The sequence below is a fragment of the Phocoena sinus genome, chromosome 18 (assembly GCF_008692025.1).
Source record: "Phocoena sinus isolate mPhoSin1 chromosome 18, mPhoSin1.pri, whole genome shotgun sequence".
In the NCBI taxonomy this organism is placed as follows: domain Eukaryota; kingdom Metazoa; phylum Chordata; class Mammalia; order Artiodactyla; family Phocoenidae; genus Phocoena; species Phocoena sinus.
The window spans coordinates 12,209,929-12,222,775 of NC_045780.1; the positions used below are offsets into that span (position 1 = coordinate 12,209,929).

At 39.0% G+C, this 12,847-nt stretch overlaps 2 protein-coding genes across 11 annotated transcripts in view; both read right to left on the reverse strand.

The window, feature by feature from the left end:
* The window catches only part of CCDC169 (coiled-coil domain containing 169), a 42,460-nt gene extending 40,103 nt beyond the window's left edge, over window positions 1–2,357 (reverse strand). For 4 of the 6 annotated variants that reach the window (XR_004346722.1, XR_004346723.1, XM_032611646.1 and 1 more), the window contains exons 1-3: window positions 2,130–2,335; window positions 902–981; window positions 548–627 (exon numbers count right to left, since the gene is read on the reverse strand). The gene's annotated coding sequence lies outside the window, so the exon portion shown is untranslated. Of the gene's footprint in view, window positions 1–547; window positions 628–901; window positions 982–2,129 lie in introns of all 6 variants that reach the window. The other 2 variants (XM_032611643.1, XM_032611645.1) reach the window with 2 other exon arrangements.
* A 3,002-nt stretch (window positions 2,358–5,359) lies between these two features.
* Window positions 5,360–12,847, reverse strand: part of SPART (spartin) — a 41,256-nt gene continuing 33,768 nt past the window's right edge. For 4 of the 5 annotated variants that reach the window (XM_032611577.1, XM_032611579.1, XM_032611580.1 and 1 more), the window contains exon 9: window positions 5,360–7,011. In XM_032611577.1, the coding sequence (XP_032467468.1) occupies window positions 6,741–7,011 (271 nt within the window). In that variant the 3' untranslated portion in view covers window positions 5,360–6,740. The remainder of the gene's footprint in view (window positions 7,012–12,847) is intronic. The other variant, XM_032611576.1, reaches the window with a different exon arrangement.

A 12,847-nucleotide genomic window follows, 5' to 3' on the forward strand; every position in this document is an offset into this window, starting at 1 on the left:
TGACATATGGCAGGATCTCAATCAATATTTGTGTAATAAATTAACATCTTACAGACATTATAAATTTTAAGGATATATGGGTATGTTCCTGTGTGTAGGTGTGTGTGATAAGTGTGTGTGTGCAACACTCACCTGCCCCTCCCCCATTCTTTCAACACAAATAGCCAAAACCTAGATAAGGATTTTAAGGTTATATCCCAAATCTAGCAGTTAAGATATAAAGGTTACTACTTGAGTTATATAGAAAATGTGTGACATTTTACTACTAAGGAAATAATGTATTTATCTCATGTAACAAAGGTTTTGCTAATTGAAGAATGAACATTCTGAACTCGTAAGTAGACAAATAATTATAAAGTAACAGGTTTGACATTCTGAAATACGTTTTTAAAGCCCTCTATATTAAATTATTATTAATGCTGCCAAAAAGCAATACGGAAATCTTGACACTATTATTCCAAATATGTAATTTAATGTACTAAAGGTATCTTGGTAAAATGAACAATAGCTATACAGGAGTCATAAATAAAAATATTTACTTATATACCTTCATCGTCAGTATTGAGTTTGGCTTCCAGTTCCGCTATCTTGTGTCTTATTTCAAGCACTGAGAGTTGCACTATATCCCTATTATTAAACACATTTTGTTAATTATGATTCAATTAAAAATAACATGAGAAAAGTAATACACAGTAACCTACCACTACTTCAGGAACAACCTATTATGAAACATCACTTATTGAAGGCCTGGTTGAGAATTAGTAATCAGGCGAACGCAGGCTTCCGATTACCCGGGTCCAGGAGGACACTAAAATGCACTAAAGCTCAAAGCTCCCCATGTAACCACTTAAAACCCTTTATTCTTAAAGTTGGCCTCAAGAAGTCTGACAATTTTGGTTACCTGGTTTCTCAAAGCCCAGCAAAGGAGCTGCAAATTACTATAGACAGGAACAGCTAGGGCAACAGGTAACAACTGACAACCTGAAATAAAAAGGAAAAAAAAAAGAAACACTAATAAAAAAAACACACACACACACATAGCATTCCAGAGATTATCTATTTAGGACATCAGCAAGTGGCATAGTAGTTATCAAAATACGATGACAGAATCATTTATATTTCTGAATGCCTATTATGTTAAAGGCATTGTGCTAAGTGCTGAAGATACTACCGTAAGTGAACAGAATAGCAATTGCAGCAGCTAACTTCCACTGAATGTTTATTACAAGCCAACGCTAAGTGCTTTACCTACATTTCAGTCCTGGTACCAACCACATGATGTGTGAGATACCGATTTCTATGCCAGTCTTAGACTTGAGAAAACTGAGGCTTCAGAGATTCATTAACTTGCGCAAGATCACGTACTTGCTGAGTAAGTGATAAGAGCTGGGATTTGAACTTGTGCAGGATTCCTCTAAAGGACTGGCTCCTACACGCTACTGCTTCAGGAAATACAGAACCTGTCCTCAGAGTGCTTACAGCTTAGTACCAGACCAAGAAATAACTGAGCAATTTAAAAAGTGTGGTTGGAGCTACGACAGAGGAAAGCACAGGAAGCTACAGGGTGACCCAAGAGAGCCTAGCCCTCCTGTGGCCTGCGGGTCGGGGTGGGGGTAGGGTATCTAAAAAGATACTTAAAATGTTCCAAAGACTTAGTAAGAAGTACTGATATTGAGTACTTTAAGAAGTATATATAGTAGGGGCTTCATTTTTACCAAGTATCACCAATTCTTAAGCTCTTCTAAAGGGATGAAAGAGAAGCATAACTAAACGAAACCTTTGGAATTTGAAACAGAAACCCTGAACTTAGTGGAACATCACAAGCAAACACATGTTTCAGAATTATAGTCTGTGCACACCGTACACTCCACCGGACTCGCTCCTGAAGGCAGAACCTCAAAACCCGCCTATTTATAATACCAAACGCAAGGGCTAAATGAATCTCTCCTATAAAACACTGTTTTCAGATGTCACCAGTTCTGCCCGGGGATTAATGACACTGCAGGTGTCACCTCGGCCTCAGGGGCTTCGGCCTTGAGCCGCGGGGCTCACACAGGCGCAGGCCCTCGGCTTGGCGGCGCCAACGTGAACCCCACACCCGGCGGGGCGCGCGCCGCCCTCCGACTCACTTCAGGTGCCTTTCTTCCAGTAACTCCAGTTTAAGGCGGTCGGTGTTCATACCGTCGAAGGTGTCGCCTCTTCCTTCCTCCACCGTGTCAGATCAGAGGCCACCCACGCCCTTCCCTCACACGGCTTAGAACAGACGGACCCCCTGCAGCTGGGAGTGGTCAGGTTCTGTCAGCCGTAGTGGGGGCGAACTGCCTCACGGTCGCTGCCTGGCGCCGTCCGGTGACGTCACAGGGCGGCGCCCGGGGGCGGGGCCAGGCTGGGACGCCCAGGGCCGCTCACACAGAAAGAGGGCTCTGTGCTGGGAAGTTTGGAATTGAATTAACTAGAAAGTAATGTAGTATCACGTTAGACCGACAGGCTAATGTCCAAAAGAACCACCCAAATTTGTGGGCAAGAGATGATGTGAAGCATTTTGAGGAGTAAGTTCAATTAATAGCAATCGAGGGTTTATTTTATACAGAGTGGTGTGTAAGAGATGCTAAGTACGTTCACTGCTTTCAGAGAACCTACGGTTTAACTGAAAAGTGAAGATCTCTTGTCAGTGTGTCAGTCACGTGGTGTGGCAAATCTTGTACTCCCAACTTTTGTGCCCAGCCTGAGGCAAACTGTGGGGAACAAGCTGCTGGTCACCTCTTAAACACTCACCGGTGTCTATTCTGTCTTGGTGGCTCCCTTCCTTCGTCCTCAGCCAGCGTTCCTAATTCTCTGATTGACTGGGGAGGTGGGGATGAGAGGGACCTGCATGGCAGAGAGATAGTCATGCATTTTATAGTCTCCCAAATCTTTCTGGTTCACACCTAAACCATAGCTTTTGAAATATCAAAAGCTAAGAACTGATGGTTTTGTTCTCTAGTTTCTCTGTAGAACCCCTGCTCCTTTAGGTCAGGAGGGTCAGGAATCCTCTCCACCTCTAATGCTGCTTCCAGGATCTCTACTCTTCCGTCCTCCTGTAAAAACTTACTCCTTATTTCATCTGGGTGTGACACCATCTACTTCTCCTTGCTTCACCCAGAGACTTAATGGTCACAACCTGTCTACTGACTTGGACAAAAAAAGTAGTTTTTCCACCATAGGTCTTGTCTACAACCTCACCCTTCAATATGCAACTCTCATCACTTTATCTCCACTCCACATTCACAGCTATATGCTGAACCCTGTCATCAGTGTGGCTTTAGTTCAAAAGCCTTAAATTTAAAAACTGCTGTATACCAAAGCCCCTTTTTCTGCTCCCAGCTCAGTTACTCCCTAAATAGCAACGTTTTAACTAGAGACATTATCTGTGGGGCTTCTTGAACATGCAAATCCTGGGATCCTATCCCTTATCTCAGTAATCTTGCTTCTTGGTAGCACTCTAGCAAGTTGCTTTTCAGCTGGCTAACTAAATTTGAACAGAACAGATTGGGTGGGATGCCGGGGGAGAGAGAACACTTTCCCCCACTAGTCGTTTTTTCCTCCGATGAATAGCCTCCAGGTTGATCAAACTGTTTCTTCACATATGACAACTTTTTGCATAGAATACATTTAAAGACATTATTTCGGCTTTCTATCTTTCATCTGACCTGTGTTCTTAAAAAAATTTTTTTTATTCACCTTTCTGGATCTTTAAAATATACTGTAAATAGAAAAAATGTCTTTGAAGAAAAGCTATTCAGAAATCAACAAAATATTCTCTTTTAAGCAATTCTGTTGCTAAAGTAAACACAAAATAGCAAAATCCATTAGGAAGTCTGTTTAAAAATACCTAGTCTTAATTCTGGCAAGAACAGACCAGAGAACTAATTTATTTGAGCACAGCATTATAGACTTAACTGATATGTCTGGCTTTTCTTAGCTTACCCTAGAACACCTATGAAGACAGAGAAAAAGACTCACACTATCAGGTAGGTAGTGATGATCTATTTTGCTAATCTAGGGCTGATGATCTATTTTGCTAATATCTCAAGAAATTTTCTACCAACTATTAAGCCAATAGAATTGTAACAAAAAATTAATTTGATAAGCAGCTGGAATCAGAGGAAATAAGACCATTTGTCTTTCCCCATCTACCCCTGTTTAAGAAAGACAAGATGCCCGGCCTAACAGGCCCTCCTTTTTGAAGCATGTGTGTGACCTCTTCTTTCATACTGTTCCCTTACATCTTGGGAAGGTTACTTCACCTCTCTATACCTCAGTGTCCTATTCTGTAAAATGAAGACTGTAATGGTATAACCTCATAAGAATATTGTGAGGTTAAAATGAGTTAGTCTGTGTAACAGCACTTAGAACATTTTAACACTACCTAAACATTAGCTATCATTATTTTTATAGCCAGTAGGTTCCTAGAGGCAATGCCAGAAAACTACCCAGTACAGCATGGGGGAATGACAGTCTGTAGAGGCAAAGTGAGGAAAAACCCTGGTAGCAGTAGATACTGAGAACTGTTTGTCAGACACTAGATCTGTTGCATCTCAAAAAGCCAAGAAAACCTAGGAGAAAGACCTCTAGAAAATAAAAACCGGGCTAAGAAGCTGTGATGGTTAATTTTATTGTCAGCTTAACTGGGCAACGGGGTGTCCAGACATTTGGCCAAATATCATTCGGGGTGTGTCTGTGAGGGTGTTTCTGGGTGAGATTAACATTTCAATCGGTAGACTGGGTAAAGCAGATTGCCCTCCTTAAAAAGATGGGTGGACATCACCCAATCAGCTGAAGACCTGAATAGAACAAAAGGGCTGAATAAGAGGGAACTCTTCCTGTTTGATTGCTTTCATTGGTATATTGGTCTTTTCTGGCCTTCAGACTCAGACTGAAACATAAGCACTTTAGGGTCTCAGGCCTGCCTACCAGCTTTCAGACTGGAATATACATCATTGGTGCTCCTGATTCTCAGGCTTTCAGACCTGGACTGATACAGCACATCAACTCTCCTGGGTACCCAGCTCACTGACTGCAGATCTGGGGCTTCTCAGCCTCCATAGTTGAACGAGCCAATTCCTTATAAAACATATTGGTTCTGTTTCTCTGGAGAACTGGAATATAGAAGCTATACTTACCAAAATTTTGTCTAGCTGTTGATCTGAAAAAGCAACCCACAAACAAGTGAACAGAGTAGAATGAAGTGAAATGGACAACTAGGTTCCCGTTGACAAGTCCAACTTTGCTGACCTCTGCTCTAAGGTAATTTTTTAAACTTTAGGCTCCACTATGTGTCATTCCATTTCTTAAACTTAAATAAGGCAGAGACTGACTGGAAGCTATTTACCAATTCAATTTTATTTCCATTTTAACTAGTACATTATCCTTGGCCGTAGGGAAAGGCTCCACCAATTCTGTGTCCCTGAAATACAAACCCATGAATACATTTGAGGCCAAGTAAATCAGACAGTTTATTCACAAAGTGCATTCTTTATATAGTTTCAAATAAAGCCTAATAAACTAAATAGCAATTGGAGTTTCAGAAATATTAAAATGGACTATACTAAGAAAACCAATACCAATCTTTTAAAATCATTAAATAAAAATAAAATGCCATTAGCTATTTTACTTACATATTTGTAGCTTATAGGTCTGTGAATATCCTCTCTTCTGCCAAAGTGGACACTGTTATGCCTAGCCACCATGGATTAAAGCCTAAAGTCTTCACATTCTTTACCTTAATTATGAGTAAAACCTTTCTAATAATTTAATTTATTGGCTTTTTAATATATAAAATTCCAATGACTAAATCCCAAAATAAAAATTATTTATCATACATAAACTCAACTGTTTATATTTTAGTTTTTACTAAATTTCAGCCTTTTGGCAAAACTTACAGAAGTAGACACAGTAAAGTGATTAGATTTTTGTCCAATTAAGCTGATAATAATCACTTTGAATTTTGATACAATACCAACCATACCCCCAAATTTCCTAGGCTCCTAACAGATCAATAACAGGCTAAATCTAGAAGACTTAAAAATCTATTTGTATTCATTTAAAATCAAAAAGACCATTCCATTTCCTAACAAAGAGATAAGCTACCAAATGATTTTATAGAACCTCATTTTATTTTCCATGATTAGTCTACTCCTTGTTTTGAAAAAGTCTTTTAAATGTTACACAAGAATTCTTTTCATTTAGGGTTAAAGTTTTTGTTTAGCTTACACACTGAAAATTCTCACAAGCACCTAAAAAAAAAATCCACAATTAGTGCAAAAAGAAGAAACAATGTTTAAAGCATTCATTCCCAGTACAAACATAACTAAGGTTACTAAATGCCAAATTTTAGGTAAATATATAATTTCCTACTTTGCTTTCTGAAAGACAGCAAATACAAAATAGTTTAACGTTAGGTTTAATGAGATTTATAGCACATTATTAGTCTTATTTTAACTGCAAAAATATTTTAGCCACATTTAGAAAAAAAATCAACTCACAGAGAATGTAACTGTATTTCTAAAGGCCAGATGCAAGAATACTTATTCTTTTCCTTAGAAGTAGAATACATGACATAAAGCTTATGAAATAGTCACTTTGTAGGAATGAATACATTTTAAAAATCCTGGTTAATCTGTAGGGAATTCCACATTTGCCATTTAACAAAATTGCATCCATCTGTAAGGCTTTGGTATAGACAATTCATAGCACTTCCATCATTTATCTTTCTTCTTTGCCCCATCCTTCTCTAGTGCCTCTCTCTGTTCATCTTTCTCCTCTTTTATGTTTACACTTGCTCCTCCTCGATTTTCCCCCTTAGAATTATCAACAATTTTATAGTCCTCAAGCAGCGTGTGTCCCGTTTGTTTTGCAGTTTTCTTCACCATTGCTTTGATGCCAACGTTGTCAATATTATAGGCAGTTACACCAACATTGATGGCAGAATCTACTGCATTGTGTGTAGCTTCTCCTGCGGTATGCCCGTATCTTTAAAAGAAAGATTAGAGAAAATACAATGAAATTACAAATATAAATTAAGATCTTCTGAATTAGTATTAAATAGGTCACATGATTAGCATGTTATCCGAAAGCAAAATCAGAAGTTAGGTTTCAATTTAATTAATAACTTAAAACACAGTAAAGAATAAAATCACACTGTGCCAAGGCTGTTATTTTCTCCTTTAGCAAAAACACTGTGAAAATAAACTGAGGCTGAGATTAATGTAATAAAGACTGTTTATGCTGAAGAATAAAATGTTGATTATAATAAAGGTTGTTAGTCAATATTTCCTTTTTTATCTTCTTCTGGAAATATAAGAGAATTCTAACTGAAACAACTATAGGTCACTATAAATGGTTTTGAGTTTTACCTTAACTAGACTTTGGTTAAGTCTTTCAAACTACTGGAATCTGAGTTTGCCTCTAAGCAGAGATTCTACAACACTCTTCCTCACTCCACTCCACCCCACTGCAGACTCACTGGCCTTCTTGCTGTTCTTTGAACCCACCAAGCACACATGCGCTGCCCTATGACTTTCGTACTGGCTGGTATCTGCCTAGACTACTCTCACCCCAGGTATGCATGTGGCTAACTGCCTCACCTTCTTCAAGTCAGCTATTATCCTCTCAGTATTTAACCTATTTTAATTGCCTTATCTCACATGTCCTACCCCACTGCCAATCAATCCCCCCCTTAAACTTCTCTTTCTTCTATAACTTAGTCTGCTACATACTATAGAACTTTTTTACATCCATTGTTTTTGTTTTGCTTATTGTTCGTCTCACTAGAATATTTTTTGTTGGGCTTATTGTTTGTCTCACTAGAATATAAACCCCATTAGAGAAAGATCTCTTTACTTTGTTCATTAATGTATCTTAAGTACTTAGAACAGTGCCTGACATCTAATATTTGTTGAATGAATTAAATGAAGTCCTGCCCTATCCATCTAAGAGTTTCTTGAGTTCATATGTATAGCAAAGGGCTTGGGAAATTACAAAGCATTACACAAAAGTAGCTATTCCTGACCATAATCAATACCGCTGATGGTGTTTAATACCACTTCCATAAGAAAATAATACAACTTGAGGTCTTAAGCAAGGACACTAAAATTTATCCTACTTCTTGTTTTGCTCTTTACCTTTTTTTAAAGTACCAGGCTTTTAAAGCTTTTCTTGTCCATACACTTCCCCAAGTAGAGGATTGCTTTAACAACATACAAGAACAAAGAGGCAAAATTTTACAATTTTCTCCAGGACACACTGAAGTTTCCTAGATGCATTGAGACCCAATATCTGGACATTTTTTCTAACACCGGATCTGTCCTCTGAATTAACAAGTACTCTATTACTATTAGCCTGGCCTAAAACAGTGGCTTGTGGGCCTATTAGCTTATTCATGCTTGTCTGTTTTTTCAACTTCAGTGTAGAAATATGAAATAATCTTATTATGCTTCTGAATGATATCTCATTCTGTCCTTTGCCTAATGTTAATCAGAGCCAGGGCACAGCAGAGCCTACAATCTGTCAAACCTTATGTCTATACCACTCTTGATTGGGGCTATTTCAACGGTCACCCAACAGAAAAGCTTCTGACTGCTTTCTGCCTGTCCCGGTTGCTTTGCAACCCCTCAGCACTCCATAGGATTGCTGATGTTGCAGAAGACACTGGGCCTTCTCAAGTCAACCAAGTCAACCAAGCCCCAGTCCCAAAAGCTACTGTCAGGTGGAATGCTCAGGCTCAAGGAGGAGAAAGGGGCGGCAGCAGTTTCAGCAATGGAAGTGTGCCCGTAACTCCTGGTTGAGCAGGTTTCTCTCGGGGCTTCTCTCTCCAGGCCTGTGTTAGCTACAATGAAGCGACAATGATAACTTAAGAAGGTGGCCGTATTAGTGTTTTCGAGCACAGGAAATCCTCCAGACTCATAAACTTCCACTTCTGAGTATTTCGCATGTTCCCTATTCTACTGATGCAGTTTGATACCTCAAATTGCACTTATGATATTTCTATATGCACTACAATTCTAAAGACTACATTTAAAAAAAAATAATATACTGAAAAAGAAGTCTGTGTTGGTCCCCTGATGATTTTTCTTGTTCTTCCATTCTGTCTCCACTTTAGCAGCAACTCCTGTTAATCTGGAGAGAAGTACCAAACTGGGAGCCAGAAAACAAGATTCTAATACCGACCATGCCAACAACCAGCTGCGTGACCCTGGTGAAGTCTCAGCCTCTTTGCATCTCATCAATTTCCTCTCCTTTATCTTATAAAATGAGATGTATATGTTAAAGCACTTTGAAAATTCCATAGTACTAAACATACAGTTATCTTCAAAGACCCTATACAATAGTTTTTCAGCAGTTGTGTTTATTTTTTAAGTATATCCTCACTTATTACCTCTGCTTCCCAATATGCCCTAAAACCAGGATTCCTGGCAGGCACCTACTCTCTTTTCTTGCTTGATAAATAACTGTTCAGTTCTTTTCTTTATTCAGATTCAAACTACACAGTTAAAGACTCCTAGAAAGCCTATCTCTAGCAAACATTAAAAAAAATAAAGCTTAATTTTTATTCTTACTTTTTAAAAAGTTAACTATAATTAGAGCTTATTAAATTACATTTTATATACTGAGTAACACTACCAATTTAAGAATAAAAATGAATATAAAGAATGCTCTAAATAAGTCAATGGGATTCAATTTTCAATTTGAATAAGACTTTTCTGAAATTTCTCCAGTGCATTCAGTAATGTATAGCAAAACAGCATACTGGCAGTGATTCCAGATTTCACTAATTATAGCAAAATTTCAGTCACAACTTTCTAATAAATCTGCCTAAAATTCAATTTACATGCAACCTTCAAAACTACTCTTAGAAATATTAACCTTAAATATTTAAAATACACATAGCTTCTTATTAGTCTATCCATCAAAGGCAGATGGGTTATGAAGGACCTTGTAGGTGAAGCTAAGGAGTTTAAACTTTATCTTGAAATCAATGGGAATGGCATGACCAAATTTATGTTTTAGAAAGGTCTAATACAGGTTGCACTGTGAACTGTAAGGGTTTAAGACTGAGGAACAAGTTAGGAAACAAGTTGTGAGCTGGATGAAAAACGAAGAAAATCTATTCTAAGGTAGTGCTAATGAGGCTGAAGCAAAAGGGATGAATATATAAAACAACAAGACTCAGGGACTGAATGGCTGTAGTGGTATGTAGTTGGGATGTATGAGCCTGAAGATTAAAAGTTAAGAGGAAACATAGATTTGAGAGTTGCTGAAATACAGGTGGTAATTGTAGCCACAGATATAGATGATATCCACAAAGAGCAGAAAAGGGAGTATAGAGTAAATCCTTAGACAGAACCAATATTTAATGAATGGGTGTGGAAGACAACCACGCTAAGAAGTATCTAATAAGACAAAAGTGAAAGATGAGAAATGACAATACTGTTAGGAGATTTGTAGACAGCTGACCCACCAATCTCACTAAGCATTAGATCTTGGAGAAAGATCAGTCAGGAGGAAAGGCTACAGTAAGCATGTGAATAGATTTTATCCACAAAAAATTGTGGAAAATATCTAAGATGTAAAGAAGACATGTCTTTCAAATCTACAGGTAACACAAAATGGAAGGCTAATATGACATACATCAAAATCTGAAGCGAAAATTATAGATTTAATGATGGGTCAAAATCAACAAAGTGCAATTAAGCAAGAATAAATGTAAACTTTTTATTTAGGTACAAATATCAATTGTCCAAAAATAAGACAAAGGTCCAGATTTTAAATAAAAGGTTCATTTTAAAAAAACCCAAGTTTGGACAGAGGTCCTGAACCAATATGGCAGAGTAGAAGGACATGCTCTCACTCCCTCTTGTGAGAACACCAGAATTACAACTAGCTGCTGGACAATCATCAACAGGAAGACACTGGAACTCATCAGAAAAGATAGTTCACATCCAAAGACAAAGGAGAAGCCACAATGAGACAGTAGGAGAGGTGCAATCACAGTAAAATCAAATTCCATAACTGCTGGGTGGGTGACTCACAGACTGGAGAACAATTATACCACAGAAGTCCACCCACTGGAGTGAAGGTTCTGAGCCCCACGTCAGGCTTCCCAACCTGGAGGTCCAGCAACGGGAGGAGAAACTTCTAGAGAGTCAGACTTCGAAGGCTAGTGGGATTTGATTGCAGGACTTCGACCGGACTGGGGGAAACAGAGACTCCACCCTTGGAGGGCACACACAAAGTAGTGTGCATGTCGGGACACAGGGGAAGGAGCAGTGACCTCAGGGGAGACTGAACCAGACCTACCTGCTAGTGTTGGAGGGTCTCCTGCAGAGGCAGGGGCTGGCTCTGTTTCACTGTGGGGACAAGGACACTGGCAGCAGAAGTTATAGGAAGTACTCCTTGGCGTGAGCCCTCCCAGAGTACGCCATTAGCCTCACCAAAGAGCCCAGGTATGTTCCAGTGCTGGGTTGCCTCAGGTCAAACAACCAACAGGCAGGGAATCCAGCCCCACACATCAGCAGTCAAGTGGATTAAAGTTTTACTGAGCTCTGCCCACCAGAAAAACAGTCAGCTCTACCCACCACCAGTCCCTCCCATCAGGAAACTTGCACAAGCCCCTTAGATAGCCTCATCCACCAGAGGGCAGACAGGAGAAACCAGAACTACAATCCTGCAGCCTGTGGAACAAAAACCACATTCACAGAAAGACAGACAAGATGAAAAGGCAGAGGGCTATGTACCAGATGAAGGAACAAGATAAAACCCCAGAAAAAAACCCAAATTAAGTGGAGATAGGCAACCTTCCAAAAAAAGAATTCAGAACATTGATAGTGAAGACGATCCAGGACCTCGAAAAAAGAATGGAGGCAAAGATTGAGAAGATGTAAGAAATGTTTAACAAAGACCTAGAAGAATTAAAGAACAAACAAACAGAGATGAACAATACAATAACTGAAACGAAAACTAGACTAGAAGGAATCAATAGCACAATAAGTGAGGCAGAAGAACGGATAAGTGACCTACCTGGAAGACAGAATGGTGGAATTCACTGCTGCAAAACAGAATAAAGAAAAAAGAATGAAAAGAAATGAAGACAGCCTAAGAGACCTCTGAGACAACATTAAACACAACAACATTCGCATTATAGGGGTCCCAGAAGGAGAAGAGAGAAAGGACCCGAGAAAATATTTGAAGAGATTATAGTCGAAAACTTCCCTAACATGGGAAAGGAAATAGCCACCCAAGTCCAGGAAACACAGAGTCCCATACAGGATAAACCCAAGGAGAAAAACGCCGAGACACATAGCAATCAAACTGGCAAAAATTAAAGACAAAGAAAAGTTATTGAAAGCAGCAAGGGAAAAATGACAAATAATATACAAAGGAACTCCCATAAGGTTAACAGCTGATTTCTCAGCAGAAACTCTACAAGCCAGAAGGGAGTGGCATGATGTACTTAAACTGATGAAAGGGAAGAACCTACAACCAAGATTACTCTACCCAGCAAGGATCTCATTCAGATTTGATGGAGAAATCAAAAGCTTTACAGAAAAGAAAAGCTAAGAGAATTCAGCACCACCAAACCAGCTCTACAACAAATGCTAAAGGAACTTCTCTAAGTGGGAAATACAAGAGAAGAAAAGGACCTACAAAAACAAACCCAAAACAATTAAGAAAATGGTCATAGGAACATACATATCGATATTACCTAAACATGAATGGATTAAATGCTCCAACCAAAAGACACAGGCTTGCTGAATGGATACAAAAACAAGACCCAGGGGAAGCTTCCCTGATGGCGCAGTGGTTGGGA